Source organism: Paramisgurnus dabryanus, chromosome 11 (genome assembly GCF_030506205.2).
Source record: "Paramisgurnus dabryanus chromosome 11, PD_genome_1.1, whole genome shotgun sequence".
NCBI classification, from domain to species: domain Eukaryota; kingdom Metazoa; phylum Chordata; class Actinopteri; order Cypriniformes; family Cobitidae; genus Paramisgurnus; species Paramisgurnus dabryanus.
The window spans coordinates 35,840,832-35,858,442 of record NC_133347.1 but is presented as its reverse complement, the minus strand read 5'-3'; the positions used below and the strand labels follow the sequence as shown (position 1 = coordinate 35,858,442).

At 38.7% G+C, this 17,611-nt stretch overlaps 1 protein-coding gene across 1 annotated transcript in view; it reads right to left on the bottom strand.

Annotated features, from left to right (window-relative positions):
- The window catches only part of LOC135718130 (NACHT, LRR and PYD domains-containing protein 3-like), a 98,643-nt gene that overhangs the window by 14,143 nt on the left and 66,889 nt on the right, over positions 1 to 17,611 (bottom strand). Inside the window, exons 10-11 of the mRNA XM_073816290.1 lie at positions 14,369 to 14,542; positions 5,506 to 5,679 (exon numbers count right to left, since the gene is read on the bottom strand). Of these exons, the coding sequence (XP_073672391.1) occupies positions 5,506 to 5,679; positions 14,369 to 14,542 (348 nt within the window). The remainder of the gene's footprint in view (positions 1 to 5,505; positions 5,680 to 14,368; positions 14,543 to 17,611) is intronic.

The window sequence follows — 17,611 nt, the reverse complement described above, 5'->3', positions numbered from 1 at the left end:
TTGTGGAGAGCTTCTACGAGTTAAGATACGGATTACTCTCTCTTAATTAGAATCTGAATGACTGTCGAGCACATCTGAAAGTGAGTAACTTGTGGATCATTGCGGTCTCGAGATACAAACTTTTTAAACGATTCAGTCCGATTAAGTGTACTGATTCAAGTCGTTCACTGAAAAGAACCAGTTCAAAAGAACGATTCGTTCACGAACTGGACATCACTAGTAGGGCAGGGACATCTAAGCTGTATAATCTGACATGACGCCGTCATGTGTCCTGATAATAAAATTGTGCGCACACAGGTGAAGCCTCAAGTGCACCGTGAATGCATATAGATAATTCAGTGCACAGAATGCGCTGTGAATGTGTACTAGGCCTGGGAAACTCGATTCCTTTTAAGGATCCGGGTTATTGTGAGTCACTCACTAAAGTGATCCGGGTTGTGTGAGTCACTTGAGTCAGTATTGATAAATCGCCAAGGAAACTCAGTACAGACCCACTTGTAACTCGACTCGAGATTCTCAGATCTGCGAATCTGCAGTGTTTCTGGCTCTGGTTCGAGAGACAGTTCGCGCGGATGAGACGGATCTGAGTTGAGAGATTCTCGAGTCAGAGCAGATTCACATGTCTCTCGAGTCCGCATTGTTTCCGGCTGCGAGTGAGAATCTCAGGTCAGTTTGCGCCTTGCACGGATCAGCAGGTCTCTCGAGTTTGCACTGTTTCCGGCTCTGAGTGAGAATCTTGGTTCAGCCGGTCTCGCGCAGATCAGCCGGTTACGAGTGGATCTGTAGAGCGAGCGAAGTCTCATTAATAATGTTGAAAGAGGTTTGTGTGTGTGGTGGCGCTGTTTATGGTTTTACATTGAATTGTAGTAGGACTCAACTGATACTAGAGACTCAGGACTCATGAGTTAATTTAAAGATCCGGGTGAAAGATCCGAGTGAGTCACGACTCAAACAGGTCTAATGTGTACAGATATGATTGATGAACGTAACGGTGGGTACCCAACGCACTGTGAATGTACACAGATGAACAACAATAGTGTGTTGCAAAACAATAGTGTGTCACAAATGGATAACACAGCTGGCATACACTTGAGCCTCTCAAAGCGCACCTTTAGTGTATACCGAAATCTTATAGCGTGCATAGGTGATCTTCTCTAAGTGCACAGTGGACGCATATAATTAAACCACATAGTGTGCAAACAGGTGAGGTCTCGGGCGCACCTTTAAATGCAGCAAACCCCAGTAGCGTGCAAGGCAGGGATGTCGAAGCTGTAAATTTGACAATGTGGACTGCGAGGACCAGCCGTCCGTGTCACAAATGTCAAAAGTTGATAGACCTCTAAGACTATGCCTAGGGTAAAGCTAATCCACACATGGAGTAGGTTTAACCACGAGTGAGCATCATTTGTTAAGGGAGGTGATAACTTCAACGATCCATAGATAGCCTGTGTTGATGGGTGCGCTAGCGAGTGATCTGTGAAGCAGACGAACAGTTGATTTGTCTAATGTATGTCAGAACGGTTCGTGTAAAAATCGTGTTTGTGATTTAAATAGCTGCTGTAAAGTGTCATTGTGTCATAAAGGCACGTAGGTCGTGTCTCTCGGATGCAGTCTCCACACGCCCGTCGTAACGGTAGATTATGTCTGCACCATGGTGGTTTAAGCACGAGATGCATATCACTCTGGTTGAACATAGCTTAAAGGGACACTTCATCCATTTGCATTAAGCTTTGTAGAGTTAGAACCCCAGTCATGTTTTTGAATGGTTGTGCATTAGTTCCTCAGTTGCCACTGAGACAGGAGAAATACAGATTTCAGTGTTGTACGTTCATTTTCTTTAATGAAGTAAAAATCATAATTTTGCATCATTAAAAGAAGGAAGTCCAATATCTTTGTTGAGGGGGTGAGACCAGTGTTGGGGAAAGTTACTTTTAAAAGTAATGCATTACAAAATTAAGTTACTCCCAAAAAAAGTAACTAATTGCATTACTTAGTTACTTTTCATGGAAAGTAATGCTTACGTTACTTTTAGTTACTTTTGCGTTACTTTTTCTTGGCTAAAGCTTGATCTCTTTCAGGCCTTGCAGGTGTTTTTATGACTGAAAAGTTCTGCCTTCAGAAATTGCATATTTCATCACAAAAATGTTTAGCTCTGGCCTGCCATCTCAGTTTCTGACTCAAACTGTTTCCACACAGGCACAGAGAGTGAATACGTTTAGTTTAATTCAGTACATATTTTTTAATCAAATTAATTAATATAAAAAAGTAACTTGAGTTACTTTTTTGAAAAAGTAACTCAAATATTAATGTGTACATTTAAAAAGTAATGCGTTACTTTACTCGTTACTTCAGAAAAGTAATATTATTACGTAACTCAAGTTACTTGTAATGCGTTACCCCCAACACTGGGTGAGACTACAAACACCCCTTTTCTCTGTCAAATAGGCACCAAATTCTAAATGTATGTTACATTTCGACTACAAATATGACACACTTTCAATACAGATGAATGTTTGAAAATGAGTGCTGTAGTGCTAAAATCACCTCCTTAAATGGACTGCATATACAGTACCAGGTGATTGATATGAAACAAATGAGTGTTCCACGCGCCAAAGGCTGGTTGTCGTCCCAAGGCGTGTCCAACCCACACCAGATGCTGGGCGAGCTCGTATCGATAGCACTTCATGCAGCTGTGTGTAACTTTAAGCATAAGCGCCCCGTCCGTCAGCTCTGAGCGGGACCTTTGCTTAGTAGGCACTGAAGTGGTCTTATGAACAGAATGCCACTATATTCAGCGTTCTTGGGACTCTTTAGGGGGGTACATGAGCCCGCCTTAAACGAGATTCCGCGCGTCTGACTGTGAGCGTGCTCTGGTGTTAAGCTCGCTTCCTGAGTGTCATAAAACGAAACTCATTGTGGTGGGTAGCACACTCACTTGGAGGTTGATATTTCCCTTAATTTCTCCAAATGTTGGAGCCGAGCGGAGGTGTGAGCGTCTTTCGGATCCAGTCATATAAATCAGCCATCTGGCCGAAAAAGTCAAGGTGTCTCGGGAATGGATCGCGTAACTTGGGTTTGACGGCGAGCATCGATACAATTATGGACGGCGGGCCCTGTGTGTGTATATTGACCGCTTGCCGGTAAGGCAAAAAAGTGTTTAGAGACAACGCACAGCCGTGGGGTTTCAATTCACACTAAGGTATAGTAAGCACGGCAATTGCTTTTTGAGAGAAATTCAATACTGTTCGCCACTACAGTGAGGTTGCATAACTGACAGTATTACATGTGTATGTTCCTGTATAAACAGAGCACACAAAAATATTTCAGGGCAGTCCAGCCGAGGCGCGACTTAACCCTTTTTCTCACAGACAGTCTGTTTTCTGCGGCCATGCTGTGAATGAGGCCAGAGCTGGCCGCACAGCTGGCCGTTCAGGCGGTGACCAGGGGGGCTCACAGAGCAGAGCACTTTGTCTTAGTGGTTTGATGTCAGACTTTAACCCGTCTATGCAGAGGAGAAGTCTGTCGTGAGGCCCGCGGTATTGCCGTTAATTAAAAGGACAGTAAAACCGGGGTATATAATAGATGTACCAATATTCAGGGCACTGATATAGGATGGGACTGAATAAAGGGAGGTGTTCGGGGCTCAGCATATTGTCAAACAAATTTGCTCTGCCTCTGATTCCGTCTAAGCTAGAGAGAAATGTCAGGCCAAAAACAAGCATTGCGAGCTCTACCAGAGTGAGACAGACCCAGGCCGGTTAGGCTCTATAATAAGTGTTCTTAGTGCCCCAATAACGGCGTGCTCGCCCTATCGAGATGACGAATGAGATTGCGCCGCTCCAGGAGGGGAGGGGCGTGACGCTCTGTGATCGCTGAACACTAAATGGCTGCACAAGAGGCAAGGAGCCCGTAAGACAGCGTGCTAACTCTAATAAGCTGCTGAAAGAGACCTCGCCGCTAAGGAGGGAGGAGCGAGGGACTCCGTGAGCGTATAGCATGGATAGCTGCGTTGTAACAGAAAACAGGGGCCAGACCCACCTGTGTTTGCTTGTCTTATGCATCTATCTTAGTCCCACGGCTTTGACGCTTGTTCATCTCAACGAGAAAGGAACAGCAGGGGGAAGCACGTAACACAGATCGAACAGCCATGCATCGTATGAACGGTTTTCACCCGGTGAAGGGAAATTCATAGATATATGCCAGTTCACCGAGCCGCTGAAAGAGATCTCGCCGCTGAAAGAGATCTCGGCGCTGAGTGTCTAAACTCTTGTGTTTACTAAATTAAAAAACGTTAACGCCACATCATCACTTGTCAATTTTTCAATTCAGTTTTTTCTACTAATATAAATGGCCAGCTTTGGCTTACCCATTACAAAATTTAGGAGCTGACAAGTATATCTTCTGCTTCGTGAAAACTTAATACCAAAAATGAAAATTAACATAGAAAACACTTCTCTAAAGGAAGAAAAAACTATTTCCAGAATTAAGAAAAGAGGTTTCAGTCTGTCACATTCCATAAAAGCATGAAATACTGTTTCTCACTTTGAACAAAAAGGACATTTCTCAGTGACTTCCGGGTTAAAAACAGAAATAAAAGCATTGAAAGCAATGGCACAGTGGAGCAATCTCCATTGAAAGTCTCCAGCACTTTTAGATAACGGTGGCTTACAAAGATCCCCACTCAGGTTCTATATTTTCATTCACACCCAGGACTCTACGCCACGGTGTGTCAACGCTGTTGTTTAAAACCCTTTTGTTAAAAACTTTAACACAGTTTTTGTAAAAAAAAAGTAGCTGTGTATATGGTTTCACTAGTTTGCTTTTTCAATCGTGTTCAGAAAAATCACGATGGCACTGTTCATTCTAGAAGCGGACAGAATATTCTTATGGCCGACTATTTCTCCAACAGCCAAACAACAGCTCTCAACATTCACCTTAGATGCCACTTTCACTCCGTGGCACCGCGTAAGTGAGTTCAAAGCAGGTGCTCCTGAAGCCGCCGCCATGCCCCACGCTCACACAGAAAACTCACCCCCAATTAACAAAGTAAATCAAATCACCCCCCATTGAACAAAAAAATTTAAATAAATTAAAGTCACCAATAAGTATTCAAAATAAACTAATAAACCAATAATAAAGGAAAAACACTCAACACGAGTCTCACACCACACTCCACTCACTCCCAGCATGCACTCTGCTCAGAGAGAGAGAGAGAGAGAGAGAGAGAGAGAGAGAGAGAGAGAGAGACAGAGAGAGAGAGAGATAGATTAAAAGCAGAAGTTCAGTGGATTCTCAAGGAGAATCCTTTTTTATCTTTTTAATAATAAATATTTGGTTTGGGTGGTGTTGGATTTCTAACAGTTTTGTGACACAAGTACATTGGATTATTATCAAACGAAAATTTTATGTTTTGTCTCTCATTGAGAAATAGATGAAGACTTCAGAGATGTTTTCTCATTTATTGTTTCTCGTTATTTAATCTTATTGGTTTATGGATTTTCTTACTTTAATATCTTGAGTTTACAGTTTGTATTCTTCAGTCCATCAGAGAGAAGCTTCACTCCTGAATCCTGCAGTTCATTGTGACTCAGGTTCAATTCTGTCAGACTTGAGGATTTTGAGATGAGAACTGAACTCAATGATGAACAACTTTTCTCTGTCAGATTACAGCGCCACAGACTGAGAGAGAAATAACAAGATAACAGTGTGTTAAACTACAACTTTTAGTGACACTCACAGTCAGATATAAAGAAAACAAGTGTAAATTATGAAAATGAGAATCAGTTGTGTGTGAATAAAGATGACAAACATCAGGGCCCTGTTCCCCAAAATGTTCTTATTGCTAAGTAGTTCTTAACCTATTCCTTAACCTCTCTCTTAACTCTATGGCACGATTCCCAAAACGTTCGTACGCTAAGTATATCTTCTGTAAGTCACACTTTCGTAAGGTTGGTCTTGACCATTCGTAAGCTCTTTCTTAGCGTTGTTTAAGCGCAAAACGCTATCGCCGCCATTGTGCAGCAGTCTTTAGAAATCAGCGCAGCGCAGTACAAGTCAAACTATGGCATGTTGACAATGATTTTATGTTATGGAAATTTTAAGACCTATAATAAAATATGTTTGCAATGGATACAGGACTATTTATGCAGTTTACTTTATTTGGTATCAGAACTAATCAAATCAAAGACGGCGCCGGTGTGGAAGTTTGTTCCCCATCGAAGTCTGTTCCCTCTATGTTTATAGTGTTTTCATCACGTTACATTTATAATTTATTTAGAAATATTAAAGATTAGGGGTGACCCCGAATAGTCGAAGATTCGATGCATCGATAGGAGAAGCCTGATTCGACTACCAATCTCATAGTCGAATCATCGCAGATGTGTTATGAAATGAGGATCATTCAATTTTGGCCGTATGGGTGCACACATTATCTGATTTCACATATAACAGCTTTCTCACAATATATTAATATACTGCATATTATGATAATGCTGCAAATAATATATGAGTAGCAGCTTTCAATAAATATTTTTAAAATGCGTTAATAAATCCAACAACCCCTGTGACCGGGCTACACGTCCATAAGAGGTTTCTATGTTAATAAACCATTGCCTCTTTGTTTCGACATTTAAAAGACAAAGCTGGCAAATTAAACTATGACTTTCGTTCTTTTAATAATTTCTATATTTTATTTTATTTATAAATCACTTTGGGTTATCTGATTTAACTATTTGGCTTGTGTTTTGTTTCCGTGCACTTGAGGCATTTTGCATATTTGTTCTGCACTTTGTTACTTCTGACCTTATTTTATAAAAAAAAATTATTTATTATAAACGTAAATTCCGATCTAATTTAAGTATGTAAATTTTGGATAGCTTTTCGTTGTATCGATGTTTCGCTATTGCGTGCTGGCCATGCTTGCGCATGTAATTTAGCCGAACGGGTAAGGTGCTCTGCGTCTCATATTTAGGAGTTCATCAAACTAAACATTAAAAAACGGATGTTTTTCGACGAGTATAAGTTTAATCTTAAAGTTAAACTACAAAACAGGTAAGCCGTTTTTTTATTTCGGTGATGAAACGGAAACTAGTATCTGCACCGAACCTATTTCTGCCTGACACGAATGTCTTTCTTGTGATTTAATATTATGGTCAGTCGGTGTTCACTTTCAAATGATAGCAAAGAGATTCCTGAAATAAATAATATCATCCGGTCTTGCTGTATCTAAAGTGAATACAGAGATGATCAAAGTCAAAGCAAGCAAGCAGGTATTTCTGTGCTAAATAATAACGCGTAGTGTCTATAAAATCATTAATTTTAGTGTTTTTCTTGTTATAAATTAAAGTTTAATGAATTGTATATAAAGATTAGTTTTTATCATTTACAGTCACAATCTCAAATTATTTGTCATTTCTCATTTGTCGGGTTTTTTTTGGTCATGACTGCTTTGACGCGCTATCTCCAAATTAAATAAAAACACTTAATTGTAGCCGGAGTTTCCAAGGCAGGATCACCTTTGTTATTTTTTTAGGTTTAGTTATCAAAATGTATTTTTGTGTGATGTTCTGTAGATCGTGGCTTTAAAATGTTATGAGGAATAATTAAACAAATGTTGCCTTACATTTTACCTTAAAAAATATATATATAAATGCATCGTCAGTTTTGTCTCCGTTTATTACTTGAAAGACAGTTTTGGTCACTTTATCAGAGAGTTGTTTATGTGTGCTGCTTGTGAAAGAAAATAAAAGTTACCAATTTGTACCTGGTCTGGCCCCCTCCCAACCCATGCACAGAAACATAGATGATTCGACTATTGGTCGACTATGGAAAGATTCGAAAATTCTGATTCGAATATGTAAATCCTTAGTCGAGGACACCCCTATTAAAGATTTGAATTGGTTATACTAAAAAGCAACAATATCATGTATTGTATAATAGAATTTATTAAATATTTCATACATTTGAAAGTTTTATATTAGGGTATGTCTTTTATCATATTATTATTATTATACTGTTTGTTTTAAAAAGTTATGTTTGCATACATAATAAATATATATAATATTATACAAATAATATGATTCATACTGTAAAAATAATGGACTTACCATAAAAAACAATAAAGATACATTACATAAATGCACACATACATCTCAGTAGCCATTAAAACTTTCAATGTTTATAAAGAATAAACATATAATGTAATAAAAACGCTATAAAAATATTACACTAAAGGGAAACATAGGGGGAACAGACTTTCAACACCGGCCCCGTAACCGTTTAGTCCATGCCAATTTTTTTTATTCGGCATCACTAAAACCCTTTATCATTTTGCCTGACGTGGCTAAATTAAAAAAATTCGCCTTCCAAGACAACTCATTATGGAGCTGCTGGATCTTCTCAGACCATATTTTCTCTCTCTCTCTCACTCTCTCTCTCGTGGTGCATGCTGGGAGTTTGTGCGTGAGAGTGGTGTTGGGTGAGAGTGAAGCTGTGAATGTTCACCTTTCTTTTTCATAAACTATCTTTGCATGGTTAGGATTTAGTTTATATTTTGCGAGTGTGGTTGTTTAGGAGAATGGCGTCTCATGTGGAGACGCGTTACTCTCTTTACGGAATGGTTTCAGATGTATGCCGGACGACGGAGTTATGGTGGAGGATGTTTTGGTTGCTGTAGCAGAAGAGGTAGGTCATGAAAGATTTTGATCTGCTTCTCGAATGAATAAAGCTGTGGTCGTCTTTTTGAAACAACAGCATTTCGTCAATAAACTGATTGAGACTGGCATTGTAATTAAAGGCGAGTTGGTGCAAGTCATGCCGCTTCATAACATGTCTAGTAAAATTGTGATTTCAAATGTACCGCCGTTTATCCCTGACGAGTTGTTAGAGCGCGAGTTAAGGCGCTTTGGAAAGATCGCAAGTCCGTTCAGAGCGATCTCTCTGGGGTGTAAACACCCGGTGCTAAAACATGTCATGTCCTTTAGGAGACATGTTTTTATGTTTTTAGATTCGCCAGATCGTACACTAAATGTATCGTTTCGCGTGAAACATGAGGGAGGTTCATATATGGTTTACGCAACTACCGGAAACTTGAGGTGTTTTGAGTGCGCTGATGTGGGTCACAAACAGCTCGCTTGCCCACATAAAGAGCAAGCTAACGAAAATACTGATGCGGCGATAGAGGTTGAGGCTCCTTCTGTTTCTATACACGCGAGGGCAGATGAGAGTGCTGGGCCCTCTGAGGTAAGACACACAGAGAGTAATGTGTCCTTAAATGAACCAGCTAATACTCTAGATGCATTAGTAACCGCAACGAGTTCAAATACTGAGATTGATAACAATGCTGATATAAGTAATGATGTTCCAGTGTTTAAACAAGTTAATAATTGTGAAATGAATGTGATGTCAAGTACTAGTGCTGATCAGCTTGTGTGCAGTATAGTGGTGGAAGAGGCTGATTGGAAGAATGCGTTTTCAGATGACACTGCCTCTTTACAGGAAAATGATTCCTGTTCTCAGGTAGACTTTGAGGAAAATTCTCAAGGAAAAAATGATCCGTCTTTGTATACATTAGATGAAATTAATCAGTTTTTGGATGATACTTTCAGAAAACAAATTGATGTAAAGGAATTTTTTCCAGACGTTGAGAAATTTGTGAAGTCAGTGACATTTCTTCAGAAGTCTGTGGGAGTTGATCTTTTAAGTGAGAAGAAGCGGCTTCGTCTTAAAAAACATCTAACCGCAATTCGAAAGTGTAGAAAAGCTGGAAAAAAGAGAATGTCAAAATCTCCTTTATAACTGACCTACCATGTATCACGGTGTTTTTCTCATTTGTGTTGTCTCAGTCTGTCTGTCTGTTCTTCCTTTTTGTTTTTTGATGGAAACATTAAGGGTTGGTTCTCTTAACATTAATGGTGGGAGAGATGCACAAAAACGTGCTTTGGTTTTTGAAGTAATACAGCAGAAGAATTTACATATTACTTTTTTACAAGAAACCCATAGTGATTCAGCCAATTAAATAGATTGGGGAAGGTGGTGGAAAGGACAATATGTGCTTAGTCATAAAACAAATATAAGTGCAGGGGTGGCTGTTCTATTCTCTCCAGATATAAAAGTAAATGTTTTAAAAATAGAAGAACCTGTGAATGGCAGACTTGTTTTAGTTAAGGCTGAAATTGAGGGAATTATTTTCTACTTTTTAAATGTTTATGCACCTAATGTGGGACATGATCGAGTTGTTTTCTTCAGAACTTTGAGTACTCTTTTAAAACAGTGTCCTGATGATAGCAATATAATTATGGGAGGTGACTGGAACTGTACTGAAAAGTTTACTATTGATCGTACTACTGAAGAACCTCATTTAATTTCCTCAACTCAGTTATCAAGAATTATTAAAGAGATAGATTTGTTGGATATGTGGAGAGTCAAACATCCACAAGTAAGACAATATACTTGGGTTAAAGTGTTGAATAACAGAGTCAGTGCTGCAAGGTTGTATAGAATTTATGCATCCAATCATTTTAGCAGTCGGATTATTGACTGTTTTATATCTCCTGTTGGTTTTACGGATCATCATTTGGTTTCTCTTGTTATAAGCATGTTCAAAAGTGCTAAGAAATCTTCTTACTGGCATTTTAACACTAAATTGCTTCAAGATGTACATTTTTGTAAACATTTTGAACTGTTTTGGCAACAATGGAAGTTGTGTAAAGGTACTTTTGAAAGTCTAAAACAGTGGTGGGAAATAGGGAAAACAAATATTAAGCTAATTTGTCAACAACATACTACTAATTCTACCACTAAGTTAAGAGAAAACATTTTGTCCATTGAGAAGGACATCTCTCTCATAGAGATGGGATTGGCAAAAAGTATGATCCTAATTTGCAATATAATTTGGAGCAAAAGAGAAAATAATTAAGTTTGTTTTTGAATGAAAGGGGCTCTAGTAAGATCTCGTTTTATCTCTGTCACTGAAATGGGTGCCCCAACTGCTTATTTTTTTAACTTGGAGCGTAAAATAGCTCAGGAAAAGCAAATGGTATGTCTCCGTCTTCCTGATGGGAGGGTGACAAGTAATATCACAGAGATGAGGCAACACGCAGTGACTTTTTATTCTTCTCTCTATACTGCTGATCAATGTGATACTGAATGTGCTGAACAATTATTTCAAGATCTGCCTCAAATAGACACTGAATCTAAGGCTGCATTGGACATGGAACTGTCTTTTAATGCTTACTGCTGCAGTCGGTTAGCTTGGAACTGGACGATCTCCTGGCATTGATGGCTTGCCATCTGAATTTTATAAGCGTTTTTGGAACTGTATTGGAAAAGACTTATATGAGGTTTTTTGTGAATGTCTTATTACCTGTTTCTTGTAGATGTGCTGTCTTATCTTTGTTACCAAAGTAGGGTGATTTATCTGTTTTAAGCAATTGGAGACCGGTCGCTCTGCTAACAACAGAATATAAAATTTTGTCTTAGTGTCTTGCCAATCGGCTTAAAGAATACATTGATATAATTGTGCATAAAGATCAGTTGTATTGTATTCCAGAGAGGACAATAATGGATAACTTGTTTTTAATTCGGGACATTTTGGATATTTGTAAAGATTATAATGTGAATACTGGTCTAATATCTTTAGATCAGGAAAAAGCATTTGATCGAGTTGATCATAATTATCTTTTCAATATTCTTCAAATGTTTGGGTTTGGTGAAAGCTTTTTAAAATGGGTTAAACTGCTATACACAGATGCTACTTGCATTGTTAAGGTAGGAGGTGGTCTGAGTTGTCCAATTCCAGTTTCAAGGGGCATAAGACAGGGATGCCCTCTATCAGGACAGTTGTATAGCATAGCAATTTAGCCCCTTCTTTTTAATATACGCAAGGTTTTATCTGGAGATTCTATTCCTGGGCATTTCCAAAGTTCAGAAATCACTGTTAGTGCTTATGCTGATGATGTGAGTGTGTTTGTTCAACATGAACAGGATGCATTGGCTTTGTCCAATCTACTAAATGTGTATGAAAAAGCCTCATCGGCTAAGGTTAATTGGGGCAAAAGTGAGGCTTACTGGGCAGGTCCAACACCCTCTGATAATCTTCCACTTTTGCCAGGCGGCCTCAAATGGAAGAAAGATGGTTTAAAGATCTTAGGTATTTATTTTGGTTCTAATGAATTCAAAAAGCTAAACTGGGAGGGTATAGAGGAGAGGGTGTGCACCCGATTGTCTAAATGGAATTGGTTGCTACCTCAGTTGTCCTACAGGGGAAGGGTTTTGGTTGCGAATAACTTGGTGGCTTCTTCGCTTTGGCATAAATTAGGGGTGTTGCAGCCACCTGCTGGACTGATACAGACTATTCAAAGGAAATTGGATTCTTTCTTTTGGTCGGGACAACACTGGATACGATCAGCTGCTTTACACCTGCCAGTGCAAGAAGGGGGACAGGGCTTAGTGGAAATCAAGTCGAGAATCATGACCTTTCGACTACAAACAGCTCAAAGACTTTTATATGGAAATAATTCTGCATGGATGGACACAGCAAAAACTCTCTTAAGAAAAGCTAGTGGAATGGGTTTTGATAAACATTTGTTTTTGATGAAAATACATGAGAATCAAATGGTGGATCTTACCCCGTTTTACAGGTCTGTTTTGGAGGCATGGAAAGTTTTCTCCATATCAAGACCAGTAGATACATCCGCTGGCGCCTGGTTATTGGAGGAACCGTTGTTCTGTAACCCCTTTTTATCTTCTGGATTTTTGTCTTCAGAATATGTGCGCGCACGCCTGTTGGCAGCTGGGTGCAGTAAGCTTGGACATATACTGACAAGTGATGTGGAAGACTTATGTCAAAGAAGCGGGGTGAGGTCTATCCAGTTCTTACAACACAGTGTTGCAGATATTTCCAAGGGGTTGAGAGCAGATTATTGTGCTTTTTTTGGAAATCCCGGCTGTTTTAAATCAGTGGAAAGACGGACATGATTATTTTTTTCCCCTCAATTATTATAAGCCCAGCCGTAGAAGATTGGGAGGAAGATGAAAGCTGCTTATTGTCTTTCTGTACCCCGGTTTTGGAGGACTTTGAGACGGCTGGAAAGAAGTCTCTTTACTTGACATGTGTTAAGGTCTCTAATCTACAATTGTTGAATGGGGTTCCTTCAACAAGATGGACAGTTTTTGGACTGAATTCTTCCCCTAAAGGCTGCGGACGTGCTCTGTACAAACGTCCGATTGATAAACGGACGGGTGACCTCCAGTGGAGGATTGTACATGGAGCTATAGCTACAAACAGACATGTGGTGCACCTCAATCCTAGTGTTGGGGTGGGTTGCCCTTTTTGTCCCGAGATTGAGTCAGTTTTTCATCTTTTTACACAATGTTCATGTCTGGTTGATCTTATTAACTTATTAAGTAATTGGTATTTGTCTTTGGGAGAAGAGTTCTCCCTTCATCAGTTTATTTTTGGACCGAAATAATCAGTACAGAAAAAAAATGTGTTGGTTTTAATTAATTTTTTATCTGGCACTGCAAAACTGGATATCTGGAAAACCAGAAAAAATAGAATGTTAGGGCAGGGAGCAATGAATGTGTTGCCTATGTTTTTGGGACTTGTAGCTTCACGTTTAAAAGTCATATTATAAATCAGTAGAAGGTTTGCCAATGTTTTTGGAAATATGGGGGATAAATGAACTATTGTGTACATTATATGAAGATGGTTTGATTTTGATGTTTTAAAAGGATGATGTAAAAAAAAGTGTAAATTGTAAATGTCTGCTTTTAAGTCTTTTTAAATTGTTAAAATAAAGGTGAACTTAAACTTCTCTCTCTCTCTTTCTCTCTCTCTCTCTCTCTCTCTACTGGAACTGGAATAATTTGAGTAATGTTCCATGTGTATATAACATGTTCTCTTTCTTAACGCTGTAATGCACCTTTGCGTGAAGTGGAAAATCGATCCCTGAGCAATCGACCCCAAATAATTCAGCACCTTCACTTGAGACAGCGCCTTTATTACGTCGAACTTAGAGGCAGCGTCTTAAGAAGCTTCCTAAGAGACACTTCAGGGAACACACTTAGGAACATAAACAACTTTGCTAAGATATATCTTTTTGAGTCTTCTTACCACGCTAAGAGTGAACGTTATCGGGGAATCGGGCCCAGATCAGTTCAGTCAGATGAACACAAGATGACTTTTACACTCATACATCAGCAGATCAAACATCTCAACACACAAACTTCATCTATTGACAATAATGTGATGTTGATTGTTTGATTTTCATTGGCTGACAGTTAATTCCATTTATTTTCAGTAACTGCCCAACGTTGAAGAAGATTCAGATCTGTTGAACACATTACAGAATCATATCACTTCACTTACTGTAATATCTTGAGTTTACAGTTTGTATTCTTCAGTCCATCAGAGAGAAGCTTCACTCCTGAATCCTGCAAGTCATTTCCACTCAGGTTCAGTTCTGTCAGACTTGAGAAGTTTGAGATGAGAACTGAACTCAATGATGAACAACTTTTCTCTGTCAGATTACAGCGCCACAGACTGAGGGAGAAATAACAAGATAACAGTGTATTAAAGAGCCAGTAAGATGACAATTTTAAGCATCCTATCACTATTTATAAGTCCCGGACAACAGGTTTAAATGCATGCAAGGTCAAAAAACACTGTAATTTTCTCAAAATATAAATTTAAAATTACCCCATTTCTCAGAGATCCCCAAACGATTCGTGTGAAGCCATTCAACGACTCAGTCTGCCTAAACCCCACCTTTCAGTAGCCTACTCTGCTCTGATTGGTCAACTGACAGAGTGTCTTTGCACAGATCACAGATCAGTCTCACAGACCAACAACAGTGCAACATGTATTGACCTCGTGCTAACATGATTTACTGAGAAGACATTATCAACATCAATACACATCATTCATTATTAATCCAAGCAATAACAACGACGATTGAAACTAACATTTTACACTCATTCAAGCATTTATGTAAACTAACCGGGTCATAACAAAACCGTAAATGAGCATGCGTTAGCCGTTTGCTAACGTGACTCTCTGACAGTAAATTAAAAGTTTAAACACACAACATCATTCATCATTAATCCAAACAATACAAACGACGATTGAAACTAACAATTTTACACTCATTTAAGCATTTATGTAAACTAACCGGGTCATAGCAAAACCGCTTGCTATCGTGACTCTGACAGTATATAAGTTAGAGTTTAAACAACGATATCATTCATCATTAATCCAAGCAATAAAAACGAATATAGACATTTAACACTCTTTTAAGCAAGAATGTAGCTATAATCATACTTACAGTTTGTGGTTAGGAGACGCATGTTGTTCCAAATAAAGTGGGTACTGAACCATCTTTCATTGCCAAACGTCTAAATCCCTCCGATAAAAATTAATTTAAACCACTGATTCTTCACAGCCAGACACGTTTAGTATATTCCTCCTTGAAAAAGTCTCCTTTGGTAGTGAAAACAACACAAGCTGAAAACACAGCGTGAGCTGATGTTTACACTCACACACAAACTAGCCGTGGGCGGGTCATAGTTTTCGTTTCTCCCGGGCAAGGCTGTAGGCGGAGATTAGTATCTCATGTGACGTGGATAAGTTCGTGTGACGTGGATAATATCAGGAAGAAGACTCACTACCTATAACGACTCGTTTCAGCGATTCAGAGTCGACTCCCTACTTTAGAAGCCAATAACTTTATTAATCGTGCACTTTTTGGTTTAACTACTTTACACGTTGTTTACATTGATGGACAGCTACATGACACACTGCAATAAAGGTAAGTTTTGATTTTGGATCTGTGTGGCTCTTTAAACTTCATTTTAACATTTTAAACACACATGTTAGGTGCTTTCGTCGGTTGCTTATTTAGGTAACTGTAGCCTTCTGCCAGTAGCAGCTGCCATCAGGTGGTACCCAACCTTCCTTGAACGTTTTGCCCCTAACCACAATGTTCTCCAGTTGGTGGGTCGGCAGTGGTGGCCAAATCACTGCCCATGTGTTAGAAATCTCAGTAAAACATTCAGAAGTGGGGGGTGTAACTCGAATGCGCAGCGCATCACCTCTCGTCATCACGTGCACATTACCTTGCTTCCTGATATCAGATTTGCAAACAACATGGCACAGACGAGGAAAACGCGAAACACTGTGTTTAATTTAATTTTGGGGAGTTAGTTTCAGAAACAGTCCCGTGCTTCTGAGAAGTAAATTAAACTTTTTTTTAAAGTTTGTGTCGTCTTTTTCAGGAACTGACTTGCCACTGACTTGGTTTTCTGCCTAGAATGCAAGTAAATGCTTCTTTAAGTGCTTTTATATGTAAAAGAAACCCGCAGATTAAAAGGAAATGACGCAATTTACGTGTATATTTACAGCTGGTCTATTTGCACTGGATTAGTATTACCTGAGGTAATTTCCCTAACCTTTTTACAGAAGGTAAGAGTCGCCGTAATTTTTACTGACTTTGTCCGTAATGATTACTGACATGGAGCATTCGGAGAGGACTAAAATCACTGAGAAGCTCTGATAAAAATTGCTTTACCCCACCTCCCTATGTAAAACTAATCCCGTCCGAATAGTACTTATGAGTCGCATGCGTCTTACTCCTCTGATCCATGCCTAAAGCTGACAGCAACCACAATGCTGATTTGGCAGGAAAACCTCTATACAGATGTGGCCTTTAAAAATGCATGTCTCAGAGAGCAGAATGCTGCGAGCACTTCCAGAATTCTGCGAGATCCCGCAGAAGGGGGGTTCGGGGGGGGGACCCAGGAAATATAAAAACCTGTAGATGGCAGTCGTGTTTCATGTAAGCCATACTGATGACAATTTGATTGCTCGACTTCATGCTGAGTGTATACTTTATGATATTGAAGTAACATGACACAGATTATCAGTGTTTAGGCGATAGACTTTGATGTCATACAAATGCACGGTTTTTGGCAAACATTAAGTGTTCTTTAGCCAGTTACATAAACAGTAACATTATTAATAAAAATCCGACTTAAACGCGGATCATTTGTCTTATTTTTTTTGTGTACTTACAGTAGAAGAGACGTGAGGTATGATAACGGAGTCTTATAACAAAATAATTTGCAAAGACCTTTTAAGAGACCGAGCGCATTTACGCAATATCATTAACTAGTTTATCTAATTTTACATTAAGTTAATTTTTGCATCTGAACGTTTTAATAGCTTTAACATATAATATGTTAATATATGTTATACTTTTGCAGGAGGGCAATAAAATCATATTGTGAACGTAAATATTCATAAATTCAAGGAGTTTCTGAGGTGTTTGTAATCGGCAAAAGAAGCAGTTTCTTTGTTGCTGATTAAAAACCGTTGGTTATGGGATTTTTTAAAATTAACATTTCTTCTACTTATTATTTTGTGTCTACATTTACTCAAATAATATTAATGTAAAAATATAAGTAAATCATACTTCAAGTTAGGACTAAAACTTAGACATTTTGTGAGTTGATGTTATAATAATATTAATTTGAAATATGCAATTACTACAGTTTTAAAAACTTAAATATATAACTCTGACCTTACAAATATATTGATTAAAATAATCTGTAAATG